Raw genomic sequence first — 27,460 nt, forward strand, 5'->3', positions numbered from 1 at the left:
GGGCAGAGGTGTTTGTGGTGGTGGGCCTGGTGTTTGGAGGGGGCTGCTGGTGCGTGGGCAGCACTCGTAGCGTCGGGTGCTGTCGCTGTGCCGCTGTGGGCTTAGCGGCTCGGAGAGCTCCTCCTTGCGCGCCAGCACAGTGGTGCTTGCTGTGTTAGTGCTGGCATGAAGGAAGACGACAGGAACATGGGCTGTGGTGCGAGGCGTGTCCCCAGTTGAGCTCCTGCTCAGGCCGGTGTGTGAGCTCTGGGCTGCGTAGGAGAAGGCTGGAGAGGCCGTGGTGATTGCAGGTGAGCTGGAGGTGTTGGGTGGCCTCGTAGAGTTTTATCTGTCTCGTTGGGGTTTGTTTGGGGTAAGTGGTAACATGAGGGCACCTCTACTTGTCTCTCAGTTTGTGCAGCCTGTGTCCTGTGCAGAAGTGGTCTGGTTGCGATGGGGTGTCTTTTTTATGAGGTGTGGAGTAAAGGTGTGAGTGTGTGGCTGTAGGTTGGAGAGAGTTATGGGGGCAGAGTGCAAAGCGGTGTGAGGCAGGGCGAGGAGGTGGCTGGCAGTGTTGAGGTTGAGGGTTGTGGATGTGGCAGGGTGTTTGTTTGTGAGGGGCCTGAGCAGTGAAGGAGAGGAGGCCCTTGGCAGCGAAGCCCTGAGCAGTGTCGTGTGCGGAGCGCAGGACACTTGGGTGGGGGTGGGCTGGAGGCGTGAGAGCCGAATGGCTGGTGAGACGCGGTGTTGGTTTGTGTTGCGAGCCCTGGTGCGGGGCAGGTGTCCTGTTGCGCGTGTTGGTGCAGGCTGCTGTGACTGTCTGGCCTGAGAGAGGAAGGGCTGTGGGCCTGGTGGGAGAGGGCTGCGTGTGTCGGGGCTTGTGTGGGTGAAGTTGGCAGGCCTCTGCCTGTCTTGTGCTGGTGGGGTGGCAAGTGTTGTGCGGGGCTGCAGTGTTGGGCTCTTTGTTGGATGGGAGCAGCCGTGCTGCAGGTGTGTTGCCCGTCTGCCTTTGGAGGGTTCTCCTGTGCTTGGCCTCCTGCTTGGTGCTCAGGTTCTTGCTGCGGGTTTGTGTTCCTCACTGGCTGCTTTTGGCGCGCCTGCTTGTGCCAGCGCAGGGCAGGCCGAGAGGCCTGTTGGTCTGAGAGAGGGTCCTGCCCAGAGCGAGTGGCAGGAGGGAGGATGGTCCCTGCCCTGCCCCGACATCTGGGGATGTTGAGTTTTCCCACGAGATTTAATCGCGATGACCACTGTTTATTGTGCAAAAGGTCTTTATTTCCACCAGGCATATAAATAAATAAATAAATAAGATTTAGTAATAAATAGTCCTTGGCATGTGCGAGTCTTCCCTGGGTTTCCATTGGGACCTTCGTGTGCCTCGGAGGAGGCTGCAGTCCGACAGGAACGTGGAGCGCCGTGGGTAGTGACTGGTGGCCCCTTTCCCCTCGCTTCCCCGCTGTGCCTTCCTGCGCAGCACATCCGTGTGGAGCGGTAGCCCGCGCGGCCTGGCCGCTGTGGCCACAGGGAGTGTGCAGGGTGCTGCGGGTGTGCGGGCTGCGGTGCTGCGGGGCGGAGCGCCGTCACGCCTGTTGCTGTGGCGGGCTGGAGCCCCGTGCGGTGGAGGGCTGCGCGGTGCCTGTGAGGGCGAGTCCTTGCTGGAGATGCCCCGTGTGGCTTGGTGAGCTCTCCCTTGTGCTGAGGTTGCTGTTTGGACGGGTTGGGCTTTGTAGGGAGGGAGCTGCCGGGTTTTGCATTGCGCGCGTAAGCTTGTCAATGTGTCGGAAGCAGGTGTGAACTTCGAGGCGGACCGTGTCCCAGGCGCAGGAGCTGTGGCCGTGCGTGCGGAGGAAGTCGTGGATGCGGCGGAAGTATGTGTTGATGGCGAGGCGGGAGTTGCGGGGCCCTTGGCTTTTAGAAAGCCCGGTGCTGGCTGTGAGGCATTCCTGGAGCTGGTGGATTTGATGGTGAAGCTTGTTGAGAAGCTGCTGGTGTGCTTGGCGGTCCCAGTGGTCAGGAATGCTTTCGTTGCTGAGAGTGTTGAAGAGTTGCTGGAGGATGAGAAGGATGGTGGCGGTGGCTTGTTGAGGGTGGCTGGCTGCTCCCAGGGTGTCCGGGAAGGAGAAGGGTACATTGTGTTGGTGGCAGAGCACGGTGCGGTTGGAAGCTATGGTGCGCAGGAGCTGGAAGCTGTCGGCGTTGAAGGTGTTCTGTTGGGTGCGGAGGTGGGTGCAGGCGAGGGCCGCGGGCAGGAGAAGCAGGAGCCCAGGAGCGCGGTGCCACAGGCAGGGCCGTGGTGTTGCGGGCGCAGGCATGGTGGTGCGTTGAGTTGTGCGGCGGTGGCGTGCGGGAGGCCGGTGAGCCTTGGTGGTGCTGGCGAGCGCTGTGCTTGAGCGTGTGGTGTGTGCGCGGCTTTATTGGGTGCCGCATCTTTCCGTTTGTCGTTTTCGAGTTGCAAAGGGTTTCCTGCTGCCGTTTTCGGTTTTGGTTGTTGGTTTGTTTGGTTTTGCGGTGTTGTAGGGAAGTGGCCTTGTGCGGTGGCGGTGGTGCTTGCGTGGTGCTGTGGTGGTTGTGTTGGGATGAGCGGAGTTGGGCGAGGCAGTGCGTTGTGTTGGTGTGTATGTGTGGGGGCTGTGGCCATGGCCTTTGTGGCAGCCGTGCTGGTGGAGGTGTGTTTGCGGGTTTCCCTTTCGCCTTGCCGTTGTGGTCTCGTGTCCGCTTTGTGCGGGTGTATTTCCGTGCGTCGCCAAGGCAAGGCTGCTTTCTTGATGTAATGTGCAGGCTTTCCTGGTGTTGGTTCTGCTTTCCGGCTGGCCGTTCTTGCTGTTTCTGACTTAGAGTCTCAGAGCTCTTGGTGCTCGGCGCGTTTTGGTGCGTGCCCTTTGTTGGGAGAAGGCTGGGGTGGATGTGGTGTCTCGTGTTGCAGAGGCTGTTTGCACTGGAGGTGTCTGAGCAACTTGTCCAGTTGTTCTTTGAGCATCTCCCCAGATGAGTATTTGCACAATTTGCAATTGGCATTGCCAATTCTCCTTCTGGAGTTAGTTTATTGTGAAAGTACTCATGCTGTTTGTGTTGTTTTTGATGCTCTCAGGTTCTGCCTTGTGCCCTTAGTTCTCCTTGTGTCCTTTTTCGTGTGGGACAAGAGTCTGGCCTTATCTTCTATATGTGCTTGTATGTTTTGCTTCAGGAGAGCTGTAAGGTCACGCGTGCGGAGGTTGAGGGGAGATTTTATCGTAGAAGGTACCTCAAGAGATGCCTCGGACAGCATGGAGCTTTCTGGTTTCTCAGAGGGGTCTTGCTCCGTAGTGAGATTTTTTGGCACCGTGTGTTCCCTTGCCTTACAGCTGCAGGCAGTCTCCCGTTGTACAGTCGTCCGCAGTAATTTGTAGGTAGTGCTGATGAGGTGGTGGAAGCGCATGCCTGTTGTGGCCTTGCCCTCGAGCAGACAGTGCGGTGTGTGCTGCGTGTGCGGTGCTGGAGTAGAGGGAGGAGGCGCAATGAGTGTTCCCCTTGGGGCTGTCCTGGTGTGGGTGCGTGGTGTCTCTGGGCAGAGGTGTTTGTGGTGGTGGGCCTGGTGTTTGGAGGGGGCTGCTGGTGCGTGGGCAGCACTCGTAGCGTCGGGTGCTGTCGCTGTGCCGCTGTGGGCTTAGCGGCTCGGAGAGCTCCTCCTTGCGCGCCAGCACAGTGGTGCTTGCTGTGTTAGTGCTGGCATGAAGGAAGACGACAGGAACATGGGCTGTGGTGCGAGGCGTGTCCCCAGTTGAGCTCCTGCTCAGGCCGGTGTGTGAGCTCTGGGCTGCGCAGGAGAAGGCTGGAGAGGCCGTGGTGATTGCAGGTGAGCTGGAGGTGTTGGGTGGCCTCGTAGAGTTTTGTCTGTCTCTTTGGGGTTTGTTTGGGGAAAGTGGTAACATGAGGGCACCTCTACTTGTCTCTCAGTTTGTGCAGCCTGTGTCCTGTGCAGAAGTGGTCTGGTTGCGATGGGGTGTCTTTTTTATGAGGTGTGGAGTAAAGGTGTGAGTGTGTGGCTGTAGGTTTGAGAGAGTTGTGGGGGCAGAGTGCAAAGCGGTGTGAGGCAGGGCGAGGAGGTGGCTGGCAGTGTTGAGGTTGAGGGTTGTGGATGTGGCAGGGTGTTTGTTTGTGAGGGGCCTGAGCAGTGAAGGAGAGGAGGCCCTTGGCAGCGAAGCCCTGAGCAGTGTCGTGTGCGGAGCGCAGGACACTTGGGTGGGGGTGGGCTGGAGGCATGAGAGCCGAATGGCTGGTGAGACGCGGTGTTGGTTTGTGTTGCGAGCCCTGGTGCGGGGCAGGTGTCCTGTTGCGCGTGTTGGTGCAGGCTGCTGTGACTGTCTGGCCTGAGAGAGGAAGGGCTGTGGGCCTGGTGGGAGAGGGCTGCGTGTGTCGGGGCTTGTGTGGGTGAAGTTGGCAGGCCTCTGCCTGTCTTGTGCTGGTGGGGTGGCAAGTGTTGTGCGGGGCTGCAGTGTTGGGCTCTTTGTTGGATGGGAGCAGCCGTGCTGCAGGTGTGTTGCCCGTCTGCCTTTGGAGGGTTCTCCCGTGCTTGGCCTCCTGCTTGGTGCCCAGGTTCTTGCTGCGGGTTTGTGTTCCTCACTGGCTGCTTTTGGCGCGCCTGCTTGTGCCAGCGCAGGGCAGGCCGAGAGGCCTGTTGGTCTGAGAGAGGGTCCTGCCCAGAGCGAGTGGCAGGAGGGAGGATGGTCCCTGCCCTGCCCCGACATCTGGGGATGTTGAGTTTTCCCACGAGATTTAATCGCGATGACCACTGTTTATTGTGCAAAAGGTCTTTATTTCCACCAGGCATATAAATAAATAAATAAATAAATAAATAAATAAGATTTAGTAATAAATAGTCCTTGGCATGTGCGAGTCTTCCCTGGGTTTCCATTGGGACCTTCGTGTGCCTCGGAGGAGGCTGCAGTCCGACAGGAACGTGGAGCGCCGTGGGTAGTGACTGGTGGCCCCTTTCCCCTCGCTTCCCCGCTGTGCCTTCCTGCGCAGCACGTCCGTGTGGAGCAGTACCCGCGCGGCCTGGCCGCTGTGGCCATAGGGAGTGTGCAGGGTGCTGCGGGTGTGCGGGCTGCGGTGCTGCAGGGCGGAGCGCCGTCACGCCTGTTGCTGTGGCGGGCTGGAGCCCCGTGCGGTGGAGGGCTGCGCGGTGCCTGTGAGGGCGAGTCCTTGCTGGAGATGCCCCGTGTGGCTTGGTGAGCTCTCCCTTGTGCTGAGGTTGCTGTTTGGACGGGTTGGGCTTTGTAGGGAGGGAGCTGCCGGGTTTTGCATTGCACGCGTAAGCTTGTCAATGTGTCGGAAGCAGGTGTGAACTTCGAGGCGGACCGTGTCCCAGGCGCAGGAGCTGTGGCCGTGCGTGCGGAGGAAGTCGTGGATGCGGCGGAAGTATGTGTTGATGGCGAGGCGGGAGTTGCGGGGCCCTTGGCTTTTAGAAAGCCCGGTGCTGGCTGTGAGGCATTCCTGGAGCTGGTGGATTTGATGGTGAAGCTTGTTGAGAAGCTGCTGGTGTGCTTGGCGGTCCCAGTGGTCAGGAATGCTTTCGTTGCTGAGAGTGTTGAAGAGTTGCTGGAGGATGAGAAGGATGGTGGCGGTGGCTTGTTGAGGGTGGCTGGCTGCTCCCAGGGTGTCCGGGAAGGAGAAGGGTACATTGTGTTGGTGGCAGAGCACGGTGCGGTTGGAAGCTATGGTGCGCAGGAGCTGGAAGCTGTCGGCGTTGAAGGTGTTCTGTTGGGTGCGGAGGTGGGTGCAGGCGAGGGCCGCGGGCAGGAGAAGCAGGAGCCCGGGAGCGCGGTGCCACAGGCAGGGCCGTGGTGTTGCGGGCGCAGGCATGGTGGTGCGTTGAGTTGTGCGGCGGTGGCGTGCGGGAGGCCGGTGAGCCTTGGTGGTGCTGGCGAGCGCTGTGCTTGAGCGTGTGGTGTGTGCGCGGCTTTATTGGGTGCCGCATCTTTCCGTTTGTCGTTTTCGAGTTGCAAAGGGTTTCCTGCTGCCGTTTTCGGTTTTGGTTGTTGGTTCGTTTGGTTTTGCGGTGTTGTAGGGAAGTGGCCTTGTGCGGTGGCGGTGGTGCTTGCGTGGTGCTGTGGTGGTTGTGTTGGGGTGAGCGGAGTTGGGTGAGGCGGTAGGCTGTGTTGGTGTGTATGTGTGGGGGCTGTGGCAGTGGCCTTTGTGGCAGCTGTGCTGGTGGAGGTGTGTTTGCGGGTTTCCCTTTCGCCTTGCCGTTGTGGTCTCGTGCCCGCTTTGTGCGGGTGAATTTCCATGCACCGCCAAGGCAAGGCTGCTTTCTTGACGTAAAGTGCGGGCATTCCTGGCGTTGGTTTTGCTTTCTGTCTGTACCTTGTTTTTGTTTTGCTGCAAGTGTCAGAGTACTCTTGATTTGGGGCAATTGTTGGTGCGTGGCTGGGGGTTGACGTGCTGGAAAGGCGCTCCGCAGAGCAGGTCCTTTGTGTTGTGGTAGAGCAGCAGCTAAGTAGGAGGCAGCAATGTGTCCTTGTGGCGAAGAAGGCCAATGGTGTGGTTGGGTGCGTTAGGCAGAGTATTGTGAGCGTGTGGAGGGAGGTAGATGGCGTCGCCCTCGTAGTGTGGGAAGGCCAGAGCTGAAGTGGTATTTGCAGATCTGGGCTGTGGTCTCCCTAGTTGGAGAGAGACACAGAAGTAGTGGAGAAGGTCCCGCGCAGGGCTTCAAAAAGACTTAGGGGAGTGGGGTATCTGTCTCGTCACGGTCCTTGGCGTCCCGATCAAGAGGGGAGGTCCCAGACGACAGCAGCCTCGCCAGTGTGACGCCGTTGTAGAAGACGCGTGGAGGATGCGGGGAACTAGAGGTCTGTGGGCCTGACGTTGGTATCGGGGAAAGTAATGGAGCAGATGATGCTGAGGGTGAGCACAGAGCGTGCGCATGAGAAGCAGGGGAGCAGGCCCGGGCAAGATGGGTTCTCACAAGGCAGGTCGTGCCTGACTACCGTGATCTCCTTCTATGAGCAGGTGACCCCCTTAGTGGATGAGGGAAGGGCTGTGGACGAGGTCTCCGTGGAGTTCAGTGAGGCCTTTGACGCTGTGTCCCACTGCCTTGTCCTGGAGAAGCTGGCGGCGCCTGGCTTAGACAGGTGTGCTGTGCGAAGAAGTGGCTGGATGGCGGGGCCCAGAGAGTGGTGGTGAATGGAGCTAAATGGAGGTGGTGACCGGTGAAGGGCAGTGTTTGCTGGGATGAGCGTTGGGGCCGGTGCGCTCTAATATCTTTGTCAACGATCTGGATGAGGGGATTGAGTGCTCCCTCAGCAAATGGGCAGAGGACACCAAGGTGGGAGGAAGAGTTGGTGTGCTGGATGGCAGGAAGGCTCTGCAGAGGGATGTGGACGTGCTGGATCGCTGGGCTGCGACCAGGCCTCCGAGCTTCAAGAAGGCCGATTGTCGGGTGCTGCCCTTTGATCCCAAGAGGTGAGGCCCATGCAAGGCTAGAGGCTTGTGTCAGAGTGGCTGGAGAGGTGCGTGGCAGAGAAAGCTGTGGGGGTGTGACGTGCCGGCTGAAGGTGAGGCAGCAGCGTGCCCCGGGGGCCAAGAAGGTCAACAGCCCGCTGTCTTGTATGAGGAACGGCGTAGCCGTCCGGACTAGGGAAGTGATTGTCCGGCTGTACTGGGTGCTGGTGAGGCCGCTCCTTGATGACTGTGTTCGGTTTTGGGCCCCTGGCTCCAAGAAAAACCTGGAGGTGCTGGAGCGTGCCCAAAGAAGGGCAAGGAAGCTGGTGAAGGGGCTGGAGCACAGAGCATATGAGGAGCATCTGAAGGAGCTGAGGTTATTTGGTGTGGGGAAGAGGAGGCTCAGGGAAGACCTTCTTGCTCTCTCCGACTCCCTGGAAGGAGGTTGTAGTGAGGCAAGGGTCACAGAATCACAGAATGCTTAAGGTTGGAAGGCACCTCTAGAGATCATCTGGATCTCTTCTGCAGCATAACTCTGAATAGGAGAAGAAGAAGTGGCCTCAAGTTGCCCCAGGGGAGGTTCAGCTTTAGATATGAGGGACAATTTCTACTCAGACAGAGCAGTGAAGCGTTGGGAGAGGCTGCCCATAGAAGTGGTGGAGTGTCCGTCCCCGGCAGCGTCCAAGAACCGTGCAGATGAGGCGCTTAGGGACGTGCCTCAACAGGTATGGTGTTGAGCGGCTGATGGTTGGACTCGAAGAGGTCGAAGGTCTTTTCCAACCATAGCGATTGTGTGATTGTGAGGTAATGCTGAGAGAGCTGGGCCCTGTTCAGCAAAGAGAAGACTGACGGGGCATCTTTTCCTCGGTGTGTGCAAGGATGTGAAGGGAGAGTGAGCCCGAGGATGGCGCCCAGCTGTTTTCAGTGGTGGCCAACAGTAGGCCAAGAGGCAACGGTCACACGCTGCAACACAGGGTGTTGTGTGCGAATATGAGGAAAAGGCCCTTGACTGTGAGGGTGAGCGAGCAGGGTAAGAGGTTTCCCAGAGAAGTTGTGGCGTGTGTTCCTGTGGAGGTAGTGCCATGGGGCGTGGGCGCGCCACTGGGCAAGGTGCTGTAGGTGTCGGTGCTGGAGGAGGAGAGTTGGGCTAGCTGACGTGCAGAGGTGCCTTCCGACCTCTAGGCTTGTGTGGTTGTGTGAGAAGGACATGGCGTGGCGGGAAGCTGATGCAGTTGAGGAAGGGCCGGTGGCGCTGTCTCGAGTGTGGGATGTGCCCTGTGCCCTGCAAGAGGCAGCTCAAGGTGCTGCGACCTGCTTGCAGAGGTGAGGGGGCCTAAGAGAGCCCTGGCGCTGGCTTCCGAGTGGCAAGAGGCTGCTCTGGTTCTGTGAAGGCCACGAGACGTGAATTTTTTACACAAGTTCTTTATTTGCTAGAATAAATAGAAGAATAAATAGGTGTATCCAATAAGGAGCATAAATAGAATAAGTTAAATAAATAGGTGTTGAGGGTGAGGGCGTGAGGGTGCGGGCAAAGCTGGTGTCGTGAGCGGTTTCCTTTGTTGATGGGAGCGGGCAGTGCAGAGGCCGGGATGCGCTGGTGGTGGCGAAGGAGTGGGTGTGTGGCGCTGGTCCTGGTTGTGTGTGTTTGCCGTGGGGGAGTGCCTCCTTGTTAGGGGGCGTGGGGTGCGCGGAGCGAGGTTGTTGCGTGTGGTGCGTCAGCGTGGTCCTGGTCTGCGTGGCTGTGTGCAGTGGTGGTGGTGGAGGTGGGTTGTTGTGGGTGTTGTGTGGGCAGGTGAGGAGGGTGCTGTGGGAGTGAGGGTGTGTTGTGGAGGGGTGTGTGTTGGGTGAGGGCTGCGAGGGTGTGTGGTTGTGCATGCGGAGGGTGTGTGGCTAATCGGTCATGGTGCTGGTGAGGTTGTGGATGTGTTGGAAGCAGGTGTGAACTTCGAGGTGGACCATGTCCCAGGCGCAGGAGCTGTGGCCGTGCGTGCGGAGGAAGTTGCGGATGCAGCGGAAGTATGTGTTGATGGCGAGGCCGGAGTTGCGGGGCCCTTGGCTTTTAGAAAGCCCGGTGCTGGCTGTGAGGCATTCCTGGAGCTGGTGGATTTGATGGTGAAGCTTGTTGAGAAGCTGCTGGTGTGCTTGGCGGTCCCAGTGGTCAGGAATGCTTTCGTTGCTGAGAGTGGTGAAGAGTTGCTGGAGGATGAGAAGGATGGTGGCGGTGGCTTGTTGAGGGTGGCTGGCTGCTCCCAGGGTGTCCGGGAAGGAGAAGGGTACATTGTGTTGGTGGCAGAGCACGGTGCGGTTGGGAGCCATGGTGCGCAGGAGCTGGAAGCTGTCGGCGTTGAAGGTGTTCTGTTGGGTGCGGAGGTGGGTGCAGGCGAGGGCCGCGGGCAGGAGAAGCAGGAGCCCGGGAGCGCGGTGCCACAGGCAGGGCCGTGGTGTTGCGGGCGCAGGCATGGTGGTGCGTTGAGTTGTGCGGCAGTGGCGTGCGGGAGGCCGGTGAGCCTTGGTGGTGCTGGCGAGCGCTGTGCTTGAGCGTGTGGTGTGTGCGCGGCTTTATTGGGTGCCGCATCTTTCCGTTTGTCGTTTTCGAGTTGCAAAGGGTTTCCTGCTGCCGTTTTCGGTTTTGGTTGTTGGTTTGTTTGGTTTTGCGGTGTTGTAGGGAAGTGGCCTTGTGCGGTGGTGGTGGTGCTTGCGTGGTGCTGTGGTGGTTGTGTTGGGATGAGCGGAGTTGGGCGAGGCAGTGCGTTGTGTTGGTGTGTATGTGTGGGGGCTGTGGCCATGGCCTTTGTGGCAGCCGTGCTGGTGGAGGTGTGTTTGCGGGTTTCCCTTTCGCCTTGCCGTTGTGGTCTCGTGTCCGCTTTGTGCGGGTGTATTTCCGTGCGTCGCCAAGGCAAGGCTGCTTTCTTGATGTAATGTGCAGGCTTTCCTGGTGTTGGTTCTGCTTTCCGGCTGGCCGTTCTTGCTGTTTCTGACTTAGAGTCTCAGAGCTCTTGGTGCTCGGCGCGTTTTGGTGCGTGCCCTATGTTGGGAGAAGGCTGGGGTGGATGTGGTGCCTCGTGCTGCAGAGGCTGTTTGCACTGGAGGTGTCTGAGCAACTTGTGCAGTTGTTCTTTGAGCATCTCCCCGGATGAGTATTTGCACAATTTGCAATTGGCATTGCCAATTCTCCTTCTGGAGTTAGTTTATTGTGAAAGTACTCATGCTGTTTGTGTTGTTTTTGATGCTCTCAGGTTCTGCCTTGTGCCCTTAGTTCTCCTTGTGTCCTTTTTCGTGTGGGACAAGAGTCTGGCCTTATCTTCTATATGTGCTTGTATGTTTTGCTTCAGGAGAGCTGTAAGGTCACGCGTGCGGAGGTTGAGGGGAGATTTTATCGTAGAAGGTACCTCAAGAGATGCCTCGGACAGCATGGAGCTTTCTGGTTTCTCAGAGGGGTCTTGCTCCGTAGTGAGATTTGTTGGCACCGTGTGTTCCCTTGCCTTACAGCTTCAGGCAGTCTCCCGTTGTACAGTCGTCCGCAGTAATTTGTAGGTAGTGCTGATGAGGTGGTGGAAGCGCATGCCTGTTGTGGCCTTGCCCTCGAGCAGACAGTGCGGTGTGTGATGCGTGTGCGGTGCTGGAGTAGAGGGAGGAGGCGCAATGAGTGTTCCCCTTGGGGCTGTCCTGGTGTGGGTGCGTTGTGTCTCTGGGCAGAGGTGTTTGTGGTGGTGGGCCTGGTGTTTGGAGGGGGCTGCTGGTGCGTGGGCAGCACTCGTAGCGTCGGGTGCTGTCGCTGTGCCGCTGTGGGCTTAGCGGCTCGGAGAGCTCCTCCTTGCGCGCCAGCACAGTGGTGCTTGCTGTGTTAGTGCTGGCATGAAGGAAGACGACAGGAACATGGGCTGTGGTGCGAGGCGTGTCCCCAGTTGAGCTCCTGCTCAGGCCGGTGTGTGAGCTCTGGGCTGCGCAGGAGAAGGCTGGAGAGGCCGTGGTGATTGCAGGTGAGCTGGAGGTGTTGGGTGGCCTCGTAGAGTTTTGTCTGTCCCTTTGGGGTTTGTTTGGGGAAAGTGGTAGCATGAGGGCGCCTCTACTTGTCTCTCAGTTTGTGCAGCCTGTGTCCTGTGCAGAAGTGGTCTGGTTGCGATGGGGTGTCTTTTTTATGAGGTGTGGAGTAAAGGTGTGAGTGTGTGGCTGTAGGTTGGAGAGAGTTGTGGGGGCAGAGTGCAAAGCGGTGTGAGGCAGGGCGAGGAGGTGGCTGGCAGTGTTGAGGTTGAGGGTTGTGGATGTGGCAGGGTGTTTGTTTGTGAGGGGCCTGAGCAGTGAAGGAGAAGAGGCCCTTGGCAGCAAAGCCCTGAGCAGTGTCGTGTGCGGAGCGCAGGACACTTGGGTGGGGGTGGGCTGGAGGCGTGAGAGCCGAATGGCTGGTGAGACGCGGTGTTGGTTTGTGTTGCGAGCCCTGGTGCGGGGCAGGTGTCCTGTTGCGCGTGTTGGTGCAGGCTGCTGTGACTGTCTGGCCTGAGAGAGGAAGGGCTGTGGGCCTGGTGGGAGAGGGCTGCGTGTGTCGGGGCTTGTGTGGGTGAAGTTGGCAGGCCTCTGCCTGTCTTGTGCTGGTGGGGTGGCAAGTGTTGTGCGGGGCTGCAGTGTTGGGCTCTTTGTTGGATGGGAGCAGCCGTGCTGCAGGTGTGTTGCCCGTCTGCCTTTGGAGGGTTCTCCCGTGCTTGGCCTCCTGCTTGGTGCCCAGGTTCTTGCTGCGGGTTTGTGTTCCTCACTGGCTGCTTTTGGCGCGCCTGCTTGTGCCAGCGCAGGGCAGGCCGAGAGGCCTGTTGGTCTGAGAGAGGGTCCTGCCCAGAGCGAGTGGCAGGAGGGAGGATGTTCCCTGCCCTGCCCCGACATCTGGGGAGGTTGAGTTTTCCCACGAGATTTAATTGCGATGACCACTGTTTATTGTGCAAAAGGTCTTTATTTCCACCAGGCATATAAATAAATAAATAAATAAGATTTAGTAATAAATAGTCCTTGGCATGTGCGAGTCTTCCCTGGGTTTCCATTGGGACCTTCGTGTGCCTCGGAGGAGGCTGCAGTCCGACAGGAACGTGGAGCGCCGTGGGTAGTGACTGGTGGCCCCTTTCCCCTCGCTTCCCCGCTGTGCCTTCCTGCGCAGCACATCCGTGTGGAGCGGTAGCCCGCGCGGCCTGGCCGCTGTGGCCACAGGGAGTGTGCAGGGTGCTGCGGGTGTGCGGGCTGCGGTGCTGCGGGGCGGAGCGCCGTCACGCCTGTTGCTGTGGCGGGCTGGAGCCCCGTGCGGTGGAGGGCTGCGCGGTGCCTGTGAGGGCGAGTCCTTGCTGGAGATGCCCTGTGTGGCTTGGTGAGCTCTCCCTTGTGCTGAGGTTGCTGTTTGGACGGGTTGGGCTTTGTAGGGAGGGAGCTGCCGGGTTTTGCATTGCACGCGTAAGCTTGTCAATGTGTCGGAAGCAGGTGTGAACTTCGAGGCGGACCGTGTCCCAGGCGCAGGAGCTGTGGCCGTGCGTGCGGAGGAAGTCGCGGATGCGGCGGAAGTATGTGTTGATGGCGAGGCGGGAGTTGCGGGGCCCTTGGCTTTTAGAAAGCCCGGTGGTGGCTGTGAGGCATTCCTGGAGCTGGTGGAATTGATGGTGAAGCTTGTTGAGAAGCTGCTGGTGTGCTTGGCGGTCCCAGTGGTCAGGAATGCTTTCGTTGCTGAGAGTTGTGAAGAGTTGCTGGAGGATGAGAAGGATGGTGGCGGTGGCTTGTTGAGGGTGGCTGGCTGCTCCCAGGGTGTCCGGGAAGGAGAAGGGTACATTGTGTTGGTGGCAGAGCACGGTGCGGTTGGAAGCTATGGTGCGCAGGAGCTGGAAGCTGTCGGCGTTGAAGGTGTTCTGTTGGGTGCGGAGGTGGGTGCAGGCGAGGGCCGCGGGCAGGAGAAGCAGGAGCCCAGGAGCGCGGTGCCACAGGCAGGGCCGTGGTGTTGCGGGTGCAGGCATGGTGGTGCGTTGCGTTGTGCGGCAGTAGCGTGCGGGAGGCCGGTGAGCCTTGGTGGTGCTGGCGAGCGCTGTGCTTGAGCGTGTGGTGTGTGCGCGGCTTTATTGGGTGCCGCATCTTTCCGTTTGTCGTTTTCGAGTTGCAAAGGGTTTCCTGCTGCCGTTTTCGGTTTTGGTTGTTGGTTCGTTTGGTTTTGCGGTGTTGTAGGGAAGTGGCCTTGTGCGGTGGCGGTGGTGCTTGCGTGGTGCTGTGGTGGTTGTGTTGGGATGAGCGGAGTTGGGTGAGGCAGTGCGTTGTGTTGGTGTGTATGTGTGGGGGCTGTGGCCATGGCCTTTGTGGCAGCCGTGCTGGTGGAGGTGTGTTTGCGGGTTTCCCTTTCGCCTTGCCGTTGTGGTCTCGTGTCCGCTTTGTGCGGGTGTATTTCCGTGCGTCGCCAAGGCAAGGCTGCTTTCTTGATGTAATGTGCAGGCTTTCCTGGTGTTGGTTCTGCTTTCCGGCTGGCCGTTCTTGCTGTTTCTGACTTAGAGTCTCAGAGCTCTTGGTGCTTTGCACGTTTTGGTGCGTGCCCTTTGTTGGGAGAAGGCTGGGGGTGGATGTGGTGCCTCGTGCTGCAGAGGCTGTTTGCACTGGAGGTGTCTGAGCAACTTGTGCAGTTGTTCTTTGAGCATCTCCCCAGATGAGTATTTGCACAATTTGCAATTGGCATTGCCAATTCTCCTTCTGGAGTTAGTTTATTGTGAAAGTACTCATGCTGTTTGTGTTGTTTTTGATGCTCTCAGGTTCTGCCTTGTGCCCTTAGTTCTCCTTGTGTCCTTTTTCGTGTGGGACAAGAGTCTGGCCTTATCTTCTATATGTGCTTGTATGTTTTGCTTCAGGAGAGCTGTAAGGTCACGCGTGCGGAGGTTGAGGGGAGATTTTATCGTAGAAGGTACCTCAAGAGATGCCTCGGACAGCATGGAGCTTTCTGGTTTCTCAGAGGGGTCTTGCTCCGTAGTGAGATTTTTTGGCACCGTGTGTTCCCTTGCCTTACAGCTGCAGGCAGTCTCCCGTTGTACAGTCGTCCGCAGTAATTTGTAGGTAGCGCTGATGAGGTGGTGGAAGCGCATGCCTGTTGTGGCCTTGCCCTCGAGCAGACAGTGCGGTGTGTGCTGCGTGTGCGGTGCTGGAGTGGAGGGAGGAGGCGCAATGAGTGTTCCCCTTGGGGCTGTCCTGGTGTGGGTGCGTTGTGTCTCTGGGCAGAGGTGTTTGTGGTGGTGGGCCTGGTGTTTGGAGGGGGCTGCTGGTGCGTGGGCAGCACTCGTAGCGTCGGGTGCTGTCGCTGTGCCGCTGTGGGCTTAGCGGCTCGGAGAGCTCCTCCTTGCGCGCCAGCACAGTGGTGCTTGCTGTGTTAGTGCTGGCATGAAGGAAGACGACAGGAACATGGGCTGTGGTGCGAGGCGTGTCCCCAGTTGAGCTCCTGCTCAGGCCGGTGTGTGAGCTCTGGGCTGCGTAGGAGAAGGCTGGAGAGGCCGTGGTGATTGCAGGTGAGCTGGAGGTGTTGGGTGGCCTCGTAGAGTTTTATCTGTCTCGTTGGGGTTTGTTTGGGGTAAGTGGTAACATGAGGGCACCTCTACTTGTCTCTCAGTTTGTGCAGCCTGTGTCCTGTGCAGAAGTGGTCTGGTTGCGATGGGGTGTCTTTTTTATGAGGTGTGGAGTAAAGGTGTGAGTGTGTGGCTGTAGGTTGGAGAGAGTTATGGGGGCAGAGTGCAAAGCGGTGTGAGGCAGGGCGAGGAGGTGGCTGGCAGTGTTGAGGTTGAGGGTTGTGGATGTGGCAGGGTGTTTGTTTGTGAGGGGCCTGAGCAGTGAAGGAGAGGAGGCCCTTGGCAGCGAAGCCCTGAGCAGTGTCGTGTGCGGAGCGCAGGACACTTGGGTGGGGGTGGGCTGGAGGCGTGAGAGCCGAATGGCTGGTGAGACGCGGTGTTGGTTTGTGTTGCGAGCCCTGGTGCGGGGCAGGTGTCCTGTTGCGCGTGTTGGTGCAGGCTGCTGTGACTGTCTGGCCTGAGAGAGGAAGGGCTGTGGGCCTGGTGGGAGAGGGCTGCGTGTGTCGGGGCTTGTGTGGGTGAAGTTGGCAGGCCTCTGCCTGTCTTGTGCTGGTGGGGTGGCAAGTGTTGTGCGGGGCTGCAGTGTTGGGCTCTTTGTTGGATGGGAGCAGCCGTGCTGCAGGTGTGTTGCCCGTCTGCCTTTGGAGGGTTCTCCTGTGCTTGGCCTCCTGCTTGGTGCTCAGGTTCTTGCTGCGGGTTTGTGTTCCTCACTGGCTGCTTTTGGCGCGCCTGCTTGTGCCAGCGCAGGGCAGGCCGAGAGGCCTGTTGGTCTGAGAGAGGGTCCTGCCCAGAGCGAGTGGCAGGAGGGAGGATGGTCCCTGCCCTGCCCCGACATCTGGGGATGTTGAGTTTTCCCACGAGATTTAATCGCGATGACCACTGTTTATTGTGCAAAAGGTCTTTATTTCCACCAGGCATATAAATAAATAAATAAATAAGATTTAGTAATAAATAGTCCTTGGCATGTGCGAGTCTTCCCTGGGTTTCCATTGGGACCTTCGTGTGCCTCGGAGGAGGCTGCAGTCCGACAGGAACGTGGAGCGCCGTGGGTAGTGACTGGTGGCCCCTTTCCCCTCGCTTCCCCGCTGTGCCTTCCTGCGCAGCACATCCGTGTGGAGCGGTAGCCCGCGCGGCCTGGCCGCTGTGGCCACAGGGAGTGTGCAGGGTGCTGCGGGTGTGCGGGCTGCGGTGCTGCGGGGCGGAGCGCCGTCACGCCTGTTGCTGTGGCGGGCTGGAGCCCCGTGCGGTGGAGGGCTGCGCGGTGCCTGTGAGGGCGAGTCCTTGCTGGAGATGCCCCGTGTGGCTTGGTGAGCTCTCCCTTGTGCTGAGGTTGCTGTTTGGACGGGTTGGGCTTTGTAGGGAGGGAGCTGCCGGGTTTTGCATTGCGCGCGTAAGCTTGTCAATGTGTCGGAAGCAGGTGTGAACTTCGAGGCGGACCGTGTCCCAGGCGCAGGAGCTGTGGCCGTGCGTGCGGAGGAAGTCGTGGATGCGGCGGAAGTATGTGTTGATGGCGAGGCGGGAGTTGCGGGGCCCTTGGCTTTTAGAAAGCCCGGTGCTGGCTGTGAGGCATTCCTGGAGCTGGTGGATTTGATGGTGAAGCTTGTTGAGAAGCTGCTGGTGTGCTTGGCGGTCCCAGTGGTCAGGAATGCTTTCGTTGCTGAGAGTGTTGAAGAGTTGCTGGAGGATGAGAAGGATGGTGGCGGTGGCTTGTTGAGGGTGGCTGGCTGCTCCCAGGGTGTCCGGGAAGGAGAAGGGTACATTGTGTTGGTGGCAGAGCACGGTGCGGTTGGAAGCTATGGTGCGCAGGAGCTGGAAGCTGTCGGCGTTGAAGGTGTTCTGTTGGGTGCGGAGGTGGGTGCAGGCGAGGGCCGCGGGCAGGAGAAGCAGGAGCCCAGGAGCGCGGTGCCACAGGCAGGGCCGTGGTGTTGCGGGCGCAGGCATGGTGGTGCGTTGCGTTGTGCGGCAGTAGCGTGCGGGAGGCCGGTGAGCCTTGGTGGTGCTGGCGAGCGCTGTGCTTGAGCGTGTGGTGTGTGCGCGGCTTTATTGGGTGCCGCATCTTTCCGTTTGTCGTTTTCGAGTTGCAAAGGGTTTCCTGCTGCCGTTTTCGGTTTTGGTTGTTGGTTTGTTTGGTTTTGCGGTGTTGTAGGGAAGTGGCCTTGTGCGGTGGCGGTGGTGCTTGCGTGGTGCTGTGGTGGTTGTGTTGGGATGAGCGGAGTTGGGCGAGGCAGTGCGTTGTGTTGGTGTGTATGTGTGGGGGCTGTGGCCATGGCCTTTGTGGCAGCCGTGCTGGTGGAGGTGTGTTTGCGGGTTTCCCTTTCGCCTTGCCGTTGTGGTCTCGTGTCCGCTTTGTGCGGGTGTATTTCCGTGCGTCGCCAAGGCAAGGCTGCTTTCTTGATGTAATGTGCAGGCTTTCCTGGTGTTGGTTCTGCTTTCCGGCTGGCCGTTCTTGCTGTTTCTGACTTAGAGTCTCAGAGCTCTTGGTGCTCGGCGCGTTTTGGTGCGTGCCCTTTGTTGGGAGAAGGCTGGGGTGGATGTGGTGTCTCGTGTTGCAGAGGCTGTTTGCACTGGAGGTGTCTGAGCAACTTGTCCAGTTGTTCTTTGAGCATCTCCCCAGATGAGTATTTGCACAATTTGCAATTGGCATTGCCAATTCTCCTTCTGGAGTTAGTTTATTGTGAAAGTACTCATGCTGTTTGTGTTGTTTTTGATGCTCTCAGGTTCTGCCTTGTGCCCTTAGTTCTCCTTGTGTCCTTTTTCGTGTGGGACAAGAGTCTGGCCTTATCTTCTATATGTGCTTGTATGTTTTGCTTCAGGAGAGCTGTAAGGTCACGCGTGCGGAGGTTGAGGGGAGATTTTATCGTAGAAGGTACCTCAAGAGATGCCTCGGACAGCATGGAGCTTTCTGGTTTCTCAGAGGGGTCTTGCTCCGTAGTGAGATTTTTTGGCACCGTGTGTTCCCTTGCCTTACAGCTGCAGGCAGTCTCCCGTTGTACAGTCGTCCGCAGTAATTTGTAGGTAGTGCTGATGAGGTGGTGGAAGCGCATGCCTGTTGTGGCCTTGCCCTCGAGCAGACAGTGCGGTGTGTGCTGCGTGTGCGGTGCTGGAGTAGAGGGAGGAGGCGCAATGAGTGTTCCCCTTGGGGCTGTCCTGGTGTGGGTGCGTTGTGTCTCTGGGCAGAGGTGTTTGTGGTGGTGGGCCTGGTGTTTGGAGGGGGCTGCTGGTGCGTGGGCAGCACTCGTAGCGTCGGGTGCTGTCGCTGTGCCGCTGTGGGCTTAGCGGCTCGGAGAGCTCCTCCTTGCGCGCCAGCACAGTGGTGCTTGCTGTGTTAGTGCTGGCATGAAGGAAGACGACAGGAACATGGGCTGTGGTGCGAGGCGTGTCCCCAGTTGAGCTCCTGCTCAGGCCGGTGTGTGAGCTCTGGGCTGCGTAGGAGAAGGCTGGAGAGGCCGTGGTGATTGCAGGTGAGCTGGAGGTGTTGGGTGGCCTCGTAGAGTTTTGTCTGTCTCTTTGGGGTTTGTTTGGGGAAAGTGGTAGCATGAGGGCGCCTCTACTTGTCTCTCAGTTTGTGCAGCCTGTGTCCTGTGCAGAAGTGGTCTGGTTGCGATGGGGTGTCTTTTTTGTGAGGTGTGGAGTAAAGGTGTGAGTGTGTGGCTGTAGGTTTGAGAGAGTTGTGGGAGCAGAGTGCAAAGCGGTGTGAGGCAGGGCGAGGAGGTGGCTGGCAGTGTTGAGGTTGAGGGTTGTGGATGTGGCAGGGTGTTTGTTTGTGAGGGGCCTGAGCAGTGAAGGAGAGGAGGCCCTTGGCAGCGAAGCCCTGAGCAGTGTCGTGTGCGGAGCGCAGGACACTTGGGTGGGGGTGGGCTGGAGGCATGAGAGCCGAATGGCTGGTGAGACGCGGTGTTGGTTTGTGTTGCGAGCCCTGGTGCGGGGCAGGTGTCCTGTTGCGCGTGTTGGTGCAGGCTGCTGTGACTGTCTGGCCTGAGAGAGGAAGGGCTGTGGGCCTGGTGGGAGAGGGCTGCGTGTGTCGGGGCTTGTGTGGGTGAAGTTGGCAGGCCTCTGCCTGTCTTGTGCTGGTGGGGTGGCAAGTGTTGTGCGGGGCTGCAGTGTTGGGCTCTTTGTTGGATGGGAGCAGCCGTGCTGCAGGTGTGTTGCCCGTCTGCCTTTGGAGGGTTCTCCTGTGCTTGGCCTCCTGCTTGGTGCCCAGGTTCTTGCTGCGGGTTTGTGTTCCTCACTGGCTGCTTTTGGCGCGCCTGCTTGTGCCAGCGCAGGGCAGGCCGAGAGGCCTGTTGGTCTGAGAGAGGGTCCTGCCCAGAGCGAGTGGCAGGAGGGAGGATGGTCCCTGCCCTGCCCCGACATCTGGGGAGGTTGAGTTTTCCCACGAGATTTAATTGCGATGACCACTGTTTATTGTGCAAAAGGTCTTTATTTCCACCAGGCATATAAATAAATAAATAAATAAGATTTAGTAATAAATAGTCCTTGGCATGTGCGAGTCTTCCCTGGGTTTCCATTGGGACCTTCGTGTGCCTCGGAGGAGGCTGCAGTCCGACAGGAACGTGGAGCGCCGTGGGTAGTGACTGGTGGCCCCTTTCCCCTCGCTTCCCCGCTGTGCCTTCCTGCGCAGCACATCCGTGTGGAGCGGTAGCCCGCGCGGCCTGGCCGCTGTGGCCACAGGGAGTGTGCAGGGTGCTGCGGGTGTGCGGGCTGCGGTGCTGCGGGGCGGAGCGCCGTCACGCCTGTTGCTGTGGCGGGCTGGAGCCCCGTGCGGTGGAGGGCTGCGCGGTGCCTGTGAGGGCGAGTCCTTGCTGGAGATGCCCTGTGTGGCTTGGTGAGCTCTCCCTTGTGCTGAGGTTGCTGTTTGGACGGGTTGGGCTTTGTAGGGAGGGAGCTGCCGGGTTTTGCATTGCGCGCGTAAGCTTGTCAATGTGTCGGAAGCAGGTGTGAACTTCGAGGCGGACCGTGTCCCAGGCGCAGGAGCTGTGGCCGTGCGTGCGGAGGAAGTCGCGGATGCGGCGGAAGTATGTGTTGATGGCGAGGCGGGAGTTGCGGGGCCCTTGGCTTTTAGAAAGCCCGGTGCTGGCTGTGAGGCATTCCTGGAGCTGGTGGAATTGATGGTGAAGCTTGTTGAGAAGCTGCTGGTGTGCTTGGCGGTCCCAGTGGTCAGGAATGCTTTCGTTGCTGAGAGTTGTGAAGAGTTGCTGGAGGATGAGAAGGATGGTGGCGGTGGCTTGTTGAGGGTGGCTGGCTGCTCCCAGGGTGTCCGGGAAGGAGAAGGGTACATTGTGTTGGTGGCAGAGCACGGTGCGGTTGGAAGCTATGGTGCGCAGGAGCTGGAAGCTGTCGGCGTTGAAGGTGTTCTGTTGGGTGCGGAGGTGGGTGCAGGCGAGGGCCGCGGGCAGGAGAAGCAGGAGCCCAGGAGCGCGGTGCCACAGGCAGGGCCGTGGTGTTGCGGGTGCAGGCATGGTGGTGCGTTGCGTTGTGCGGCAGTAGCGTGCGGGAGGCCGGTGAGCCTTGGTGGTGCTGGCGAGCGCTGTGCTTGAGCGTGTGGTGTGTGCGCGGCTTTACTGGGTGCCGCATCTTTCCGTTTGTCGTTTTCGAGTTGCAAAGGGTTTCCTGCTGCCGTTTTCGGTTTTGGTTGTTGGTTCGTTTGGTTTTGCGGTGTTGTAGGGAAGTGGCCTTGTGCGGTGGCGGTGGTGCTTGCGTGGTGCTGTGGTGGTTGTGTTGGGATGAGCGGAGTTGGGTGAGGCAGTGCGTTGTGTTGGTGTGTATGTGTGGGGGCTGTGGCCATGGCCTTTGTGGCAGCCGTGCTGGTGGAGGTGTGTTTGCGGGTTTCCCTTTCGCCTTGCCGTTGTGGTCTCGTGTCCGCTTTGTGCGGGTGTATTTCCGTGCGTCGCCAAGGCAAGGCTGCTTTCTTGATGTAATGTGCAGGCTTTCCTGGTGTTGGTTCTGCTTTCCGGCTGGCCGTTCTTGCTGTTTCTGACTTAGAGTCTCAGAGCTCTTGGTGCTTTGCACGTTTTGGTGCGTGCCCTTTGTTGGGAGAAGGCTGGGGGTGGATGTGGTGCCTCGTGCTGCAGAGGCTGTTTGCACTGGAGGTGTCTGAGCAACTTGTGCAGTTGTTCTTTGAGCATCTCCCCAGATGAGTATTTGCACAATTTGCAATTGGCATTGCCAATTCTCCTTCTGGAGTTAGTTTATTGTGAAAGTACTCATGCTGTTTGTGTTGTTTTTGATGCTCTCAGGTTCTGCCTTGTGCCCTTAGTTCTCCTTGTGTCCTTTTTCGTGTGGGAGAAGAGTCTGGCCTTATCTTCTATATGTGCTTGTATGTTTTGCTTCAGGAGAGCTGTAAGGTCACGCGTGCGGAGGTTGAGGGGAGATTTTATCGTAGAAGGTACCTCAAGAGATGCCTCGGACAGCATGGAGCTTTCTGGTTTCTCAGAGGGGTCTTGCTCCGTAGTGAGATTTTTTGGCACCGTGTGTTCCCTTGCCTTACAGCTGCAGGCAGTCTCCCGTTGTACAGTCGTCCGCAGTAATTTGTAGGTAGCGCTGATGAGGTGGTGGAAGCGCATGCCTGTTGTGGCCTTGCCCTCGAGCAGACAGTGCGGTGTGTGCTGCGTGTGCGGTGCTGGAGTGGAGGGAGGAGGCGCAATGAGTGTTCCCCTTGGGGCTGTCCTGGTGTGGGTGCGTTGTGTCTCTGGGCAGAGGTGTTTGTGGTGGTGGGCCTGGTGTTTGGAGGGGGCTGCTGGTGCGTGGGCAGCACTCGTAGCGTCGGGTGCTGTCGCTGTGCCGCTGTGGGCTTAGCGGCTCGGAGAGCTCCTCCTTGCGCGCCAGCACAGTGGTGCTTGCTGTGTTAGTGCTGGCATGAAGGAAGACGACAGGAACATGGGCTGTGGTGCGAGGCGTGTCCCCAGTTGAGCTCCTGCTCAGGCCGGTGTGTGAGCTCTGGGCTGCGTAGGAGAAGGCTGGAGAGGCCGTGGTGATTGCAGGTGAGCTGGAGGTGTTGGGTGGCCTCGTAGAGTTTTATCTGTCTCGTTGGGGTTTGTTTGGGGTAAGTGGTAACATGAGGGCACCTCTACTTGTCTCTCAGTTTGTGCAGCCTGTGTCCTGTGCAGAAGTGGTCTGGTTGCGATGGGGTGTCTTTTTTATGAGGTGTGGAGTAAAGGTGTGAGTGTGTGGCTGTAGGTTGGAGAGAGTTATGGGGGCAGAGTGCAAAGCGGTGTGAGGCAGGGCGAGGAGGTGGCTGGCAGTGTTGAGGTTGAGGGTTGTGGATGTGGCAGGGTGTTTGTTTGTGAGGGGCCTGAGCAGTGAAGGAGAGGAGGCCCTTGGCAGCGAAGCCCTGAGCAGTGTCGTGTGCGGAGCGCAGGACACTTGGGTGGGGGTGGGCTGGAGGCGTGAGAGCCGAATGGCTGGTGAGACGCGGTGTTGGTTTGTGTTGCGAGCCCTGGTGCGGGGCAGGTGTCCTGTTGCGCGTGTTGGTGCAGGCTGCTGTGACTGTCTGGCCTGAGAGAGGAAGGGCTGTGGGCCTGGTGGGAGAGGGCTGCGTGTGTCGGGGCTTGTGTGGGTGAAGTTGGCAGGCCTCTGCCTGTCTTGTGCTGGTGGGGTGGCAAGTGTTGTGCGGGGCTGCAGTGTTGGGCTCTTTGTTGGATGGGAGCAGCCGTGCTGCAGGTGTGTTGCCCGTCTGCCTTTGGAGGGTTCTCCTGTGCTTGGCCTCCTGCTTGGTGCTCAGGTTCTTGCTGCGGGTTTGTGTTCCTCACTGGCTGCTTTTGGCGCGCCTGCTTGTGCCAGCGCAGGGCAGGCCGAGAGGCCTGTTGGTCTGAGAGAGGGTCCTGCCCAGAGCGAGTGGCAGGAGGGAGGATGTTCCCTGCCCTGCCCCGACATCTGGGGATGTTGAGTTTTCCCACGAGATTTAATCGCGATGACCACTGTTTATTGTGCAAAAGGTCTTTATTTCCACCAGGCATATAAATAAATAAATAAATAAGATTTAGTAATAAATAGTCCTTGGCATGTGCGAGTCTTCCCTGGGTTTCCATTGGGACCTTCGTGTGCCTCGGAGGAGGCTGCAGTCCGACAGGAACGTGGAGCGCCGTGGGTAGTGACTGGTGGCCCCTTTCCCCTCGCTTCCCCGCTGTGCCTTCCTGCGCAGCACATCCGTGTGGAGCGGTAGCCCGCGCGGCCTGGCCGCTGTGGCCACAGGGAGTGTGCAGGGTGCTGCGGGTGTGCGGGCTGCGGTGCTGCGGGGCGGAGCGCCGTCACGCCTGTTGCTGTGGCGGGCTGGAGCCCCGTGCGGTGGAGGGCTGCGCGGTGCCTGTGAGGGCGAGTCCTTGCTGGAGATGCCCCGTGTGGCTTGGTGAGCTCTCCCTTGTGCTGAGGTTGCTGTTTGGACGGGTTGGGCTTTGTAGGGAGGGAGCTGCCGGGTTTTGCATTGCGCGCGTAAGCTTGTCAATGTGTCGGAAGCAGGTGTGAACTTCGAGGCGGACCGTGTCCCAGGCGCAGGAGCTGTGGCCGTGCGTGCGGAGGAAGTCGTGGATGCGGCGGAAGTATGTGTTGATGGCGAGGCGGGAGTTGCGGGGCCCTTGGCTTTTAGAAAGCCCGGTGCTGGCTGTGAGGCATTCCTGGAGCTGGTGGATTTGATGGTGAAGCTTGTTGAGAAGCTGCTGGTGTGCTTGGCGGTCCCAGTGGTCAGGAATGCTTTCGTTGCTGAGAGTGTTGAAGAGTTGCTGGAGGATGAGAAGGATGGTGGCGGTGGCTTGTTGAGGGTGGCTGGCTGCTCCCAGGGTGTCCGGGAAGGAGAAGGGTACATTGTGTTGGTGGCAGAGCACGGTGCGGTTGGAAGCTATGGTGCGCAGGAGCTGGAAGCTGTCGGCGTTGAAGGTGTTCTGTTGGGTGCGGAGGTGGGTGCAGGCGAGGGCCGCGGGCAGGAGAAGCAGGAGCCCAGGAGCGCGGTGCCACAGGCAGGGCCGTGGTGTTGCGGGCGCAGGCATGGTGGTGCGTTGCGTTGTGCGGCAGTAGCGTGCGGGAGGCCGGTGAGCCTTGGTGGTGCTGGCGAGCGCTGTGCTTGAGCGTGTGGTGTGTGCGCGGCTTTATTGGGTGCCGCATCTTTCCGTTTGTCGTTTTCGAGTTGCAAAGGGTTTCCTGCTGCCGTTTTCGGTTTTGGTTGTTGGTTTGTTTGGTTTTGCGGTGTTGTAGGGAAGTGGCCTTGTGCGGTGGCGGTGGTGCTTGCGTGGTGCTGTGGTGGTTGTGTTGGGATGAGCGGAGTTGGGCGAGGCAGTGCGTTGTGTTGGTGTGTATGTGTGGGGGCTGTGGCCATGGCCTTTGTGGCAGCCGTGCTGGTGGAGGTGTGTTTGCGGGTTTCCCTTTCGCCTTGCCGTTGTGGTCTCGTGTCCGCTTTGTGCGGGTGTATTTCCGTGCGTCGCCAAGGCAAGGCTGCTTTCTTGATGTAATGTGCAGGCTTTCCTGGTGTTGGTTCTGCTTTCCGGCTGGCCGTTCTTGCTGTTTCTGACTTAGAGTCTCAGAGCTCTTGGTGCTCGGCGCGTTTTGGTGCGTGCCCTTTGTTGGGAGAAGGCTGGGGTGGATGTGGTGTCTCGTGTTGCAGAGGCTGTTTGCACTGGAGGTGTCTGAGCAACTTGTCCAGTTGTTCTTTGAGCATCTCCCCAGATGAGTATTTGCACAATTTGCAATTGGCATTGCCAATTCTCCTTCTGGAGTTAGTTTATTGTGAAAGTACTCATGCTGTTTGTGTTGTTTTTGATGCTCTCAGGTTCTGCCTTGTGCCCTTAGTTCTCCTTGTGTCCTTTTTCGTGTGGGACAAGAGTCTGGCCTTATCTTCTATATGTGCTTGTATGTTTTGCTTCAGGAGAGCTGTAAGGTCACGCGTGCGGAGGTTGAGGGGAGATTTTATCGTAGAAGGTACCTCAAGAGATGCCTCGGACAGCATGGAGCTTTCTGGTTTCTCAGAGGGGTCTTGCTCCGTAGTGAGATTTTTTGGCACCGTGTGTTCCCTTGCCTTACAGCTGCAGGCAGTCTCCCGTTGTACAGTCGTCCGCAGTAATTTGTAGGTAGTGCTGATGAGGTGGTGGAAGCGCATGCCTGTTGTGGCCTTGCCCTCGAGCAGACAGTGCGGTGTGTGCTGCGTGTGCGGTGCTGGAGTAGAGGGAGGAGGCGCAATGAGTGTTCCCCTTGGGGCTGTCCTGGTGTGGGTGCGTTGTGTCTCTGGGCAGAGGTGTTTGTGGTGGTGGGCCTGGTGTTTGGAGGGGGCTGCTGGTGCGTGGGCAGCACTCGTAGCGTCGGGTGCTGTCGCTGTGCCGCTGTGGGCTTAGCGGCTCGGAGAGCTCCTCCTTGCGCGCCAGCACAGTGGTGCTTGCTGTGTTAGTGCTGGCATGAAGGAAGACGACAGGAACATGGGCTGTGGTGCGAGGCGTGTCCCCAGTTGAGCTCCTGCTCAGGCCGGTGTGTGAGCTCTGGGCTGCGTAGGAGAAGGCTGGAGAGGCCGTGGTGATTGCAGGTGAGCTGGAGGTGTTGGGTGGCCTCGTAGAGTTTTGTCTGTCTCTTTGGGGTTTGTTTGGGGAAAGTGGTAGCATGAGGGCGCCTCTACTTGTCTCTCAGTTTGTGCAGCCTGTGTCCTGTGCAGAAGTGGTCTGGTTGCGATGGGGTGTCTTTTTTGTGAGGTGTGGAGTAAAGGTGTGAGTGTGTGGCTGTAGGTTTGAGAGAGTTGTGGGAGCAGAGTGCAAAGCGGTGTGAGGCAGGGCGAGGAGGTGGCTGGCAGTGTTGAGGTTGAGGGTTGTGGATGTGGCAGGGTGTTTGTTTGTGAGGGGCCTGAGCAGTGAAGGAGAGGAGGCCCTTGGCAGCGAAGCCCTGAGCAGTGTCGTGTGCGGAGCGCAGGACACTTGGGTGGGGGTGGGCTGGAGGCATGAGAGCCGAATGGCTGGTGAGACGCGGTGTTGGTTTGTGTTGCGAGCCCTGGTGCGGGGCAGGTGTCCTGTTGCGCGTGTTGGTGCAGGCTGCTGTGACTGTCTGGCCTGAGAGAGGAAGGGCTGTGGGCCTGGTGGGAGAGGGCTGCGTGTGTCGGGGCTTGTGTGGGTGAAGTTGGCAGGCCTCTGCCTGTCTTGTGCTGGTGGGGTGGCAAGTGTTGTGCGGGGCTGCAGTGTTGGGCTCTTTGTTGGATGGGAGCAGCCGTGCTGCAGGTGTGTTGCCCGTCTGCCTTTGGAGGGTTCTCCTGTGCTTGGCCTCCTGCTTGGTGCCCAGGTTCTTGCTGCGGGTTTGTGTTCCTCACTGGCTGCTTTTGGCGCGCCTGCTTGTGCCAGCGCAGGGCAGGCCGAGAGGCCTGTTGGTCTGAGAGAGGGTCCTGCCCAGAGCGAGTGGCAGGAGGGAGGATGGTCCCTGCCCTGCCCCGACATCTGGGGATGTTGAGTTTTCCCACGAGATTTAATCGCGATGACCACTGTTTATTGTGCAAAAGGTCTTTATTTCCACCAGGCATATAAATAAATAAATAAATAAATAAGATTTAGTAATAAATAGTCCTTGGCATGTGCGAGTCTTCCCTGGGTTTCCATTGGGACCTTCGTGTGCCTCGGAGGAGGCTGCAGTCCGACAGGAACGTGGAGCGCCGTGGGTAGTGACTGGTGGCCCCTTTCCCCTCGCTTCCCCGCTGTGCCTTCCTGCGCAGCACGTCCGTGTGGAGCGGTACCCGCGCGGCCTGGCCGCTGTGGCCATAGGGAGTGTGCAGGGTGCTGCGGGTGTGCGGGCTGTGGTGCTGCGGGGCGGAGCGCCGTCACGCCTGTTGCTGTGGCGGGCTGGAGCCCCGTGCGGTGGAGGGCTGCGCGGTGCCTGTGAGGGCGAGTCCTTGCTGGAGATGCCCCGTGTGGCTTGGTGAGCTCTCCCTTGTGCTGAGGTTGCTGTTTGGACGGGTTGGGCTTTGTAGGGAGGGAGCTGCCGGGTTTTGCATTGCGCGCGTAAGCTTGTCAATGTGTCGGAAGCAGGTGTGAACTTCGAGGCGGACCGTGTCCCAGGCGCAGGAGCTGTGGCCGTGCGTGCGGAGGAAGTCGCGGATGCGGCGGAAGTATGTGTTGATGGCGAGGCGGGAGTTGCGGGGCCCTTGGCTTTTAGAAAGCACGGTGCTGGCTGTGAGGCATTCCTGGAGCTGGTGGATTTGATGGTGAAGCTTGTTGAGAAGCTGCTGGTGTGCTTGGCGGTCCCAGTGGTCAGGAATGCTTTCGTTGCTGAGAGTGTTGAAGAGTTGCTGGAGGATGAGAAGGATGGTGGCGGTGGCTTGTTGAGGGTGGCTGGCTGCTCCCAGGGTGTCCGGGAAGGAGAAGGGTACGTTGTGTTGGTGGCAGAGCACGGTGCGGTTGGGAGCCATGGTGCGCAGGAGCTGGAAGCTGTCGGCGTTGAAGGTGGTCTGTTGGGTGCGGAGGTGGGTGCAGGCGAGGGCCGCGGGCAGGAGAAGCAGGAGCCCGGGAGCGCGGTGCCACAGGCAGGGCCGTGGTGTTGCGGGCGCAGGCATGGTGGTGCGT

General features: G+C 59.0%; 9 protein-coding genes across 10 annotated transcripts in view; 1 reads left to right on the forward strand and 8 right to left on the reverse strand.

The window, feature by feature from the left end:
- The window catches only part of LOC104567754 (ubiquitin-associated protein 2-like), a 232,068-nt gene that overhangs the window by 153,722 nt on the left and 50,886 nt on the right, over positions 1-27,460 (forward strand). The gene's annotated exons all lie outside the window — the stretch shown is intronic.
- LOC148595622 (interferon-like) lies at positions 1,557-2,288 on the reverse strand. Its single transcript, XM_088520181.1, has one exon. It carries the CDS (start codon positions 2,286-2,288, stop codon positions 1,557-1,559), a length of 732 nt encoding a protein of 243 aa, XP_088376307.1.
- Positions 5,086-5,817, reverse strand: LOC148595623 (interferon-like). The gene has a single exon (XM_088520182.1). The coding sequence runs from the start codon at positions 5,815-5,817 to the stop codon at positions 5,086-5,088; it is 732 nt and encodes a 243-aa protein (XP_088376308.1).
- Positions 9,241-9,855, reverse strand: LOC148595624 (interferon-like). The gene has a single exon (XM_088520153.1). It carries the CDS (start codon positions 9,853-9,855, stop codon positions 9,286-9,288), a length of 570 nt encoding a protein of 189 aa, XP_088376279.1. The 3' UTR covers positions 9,241-9,285.
- Positions 12,642-13,373, reverse strand: LOC148595625 (interferon-like). The gene has a single exon (XM_088520183.1). The coding sequence runs from the start codon at positions 13,371-13,373 to the stop codon at positions 12,642-12,644; it is 732 nt and encodes a 243-aa protein (XP_088376309.1).
- LOC148595626 (interferon-like) lies at positions 16,161-16,892 on the reverse strand. The gene has a single exon (XM_088520184.1). The coding sequence runs from the start codon at positions 16,890-16,892 to the stop codon at positions 16,161-16,163; it is 732 nt and encodes a 243-aa protein (XP_088376310.1).
- Positions 19,679-20,410, reverse strand: LOC148595627 (interferon-like). The gene has a single exon (XM_088520185.1). The coding sequence runs from the start codon at positions 20,408-20,410 to the stop codon at positions 19,679-19,681; it is 732 nt and encodes a 243-aa protein (XP_088376311.1).
- On the reverse strand, positions 23,198-23,929 carry LOC148595628 (interferon-like). The gene has a single exon (XM_088520187.1). The coding sequence runs from the start codon at positions 23,927-23,929 to the stop codon at positions 23,198-23,200; it is 732 nt and encodes a 243-aa protein (XP_088376313.1).
- On the reverse strand, positions 26,719-27,450 carry LOC148595629 (interferon-like). The gene has a single exon (XM_088520188.1). It carries the CDS (start codon positions 27,448-27,450, stop codon positions 26,719-26,721), a length of 732 nt encoding a protein of 243 aa, XP_088376314.1.

This window comes from Tinamus guttatus, unplaced genomic scaffold (assembly GCF_059628265.1).
Source record: "Tinamus guttatus ecotype Peru unplaced genomic scaffold, ASM5962826v1 Tinamus_guttatus_pri_ptg000081l, whole genome shotgun sequence".
Taxonomy (NCBI): Eukaryota; Metazoa; Chordata; class Aves; order Tinamiformes; family Tinamidae; genus Tinamus; species Tinamus guttatus.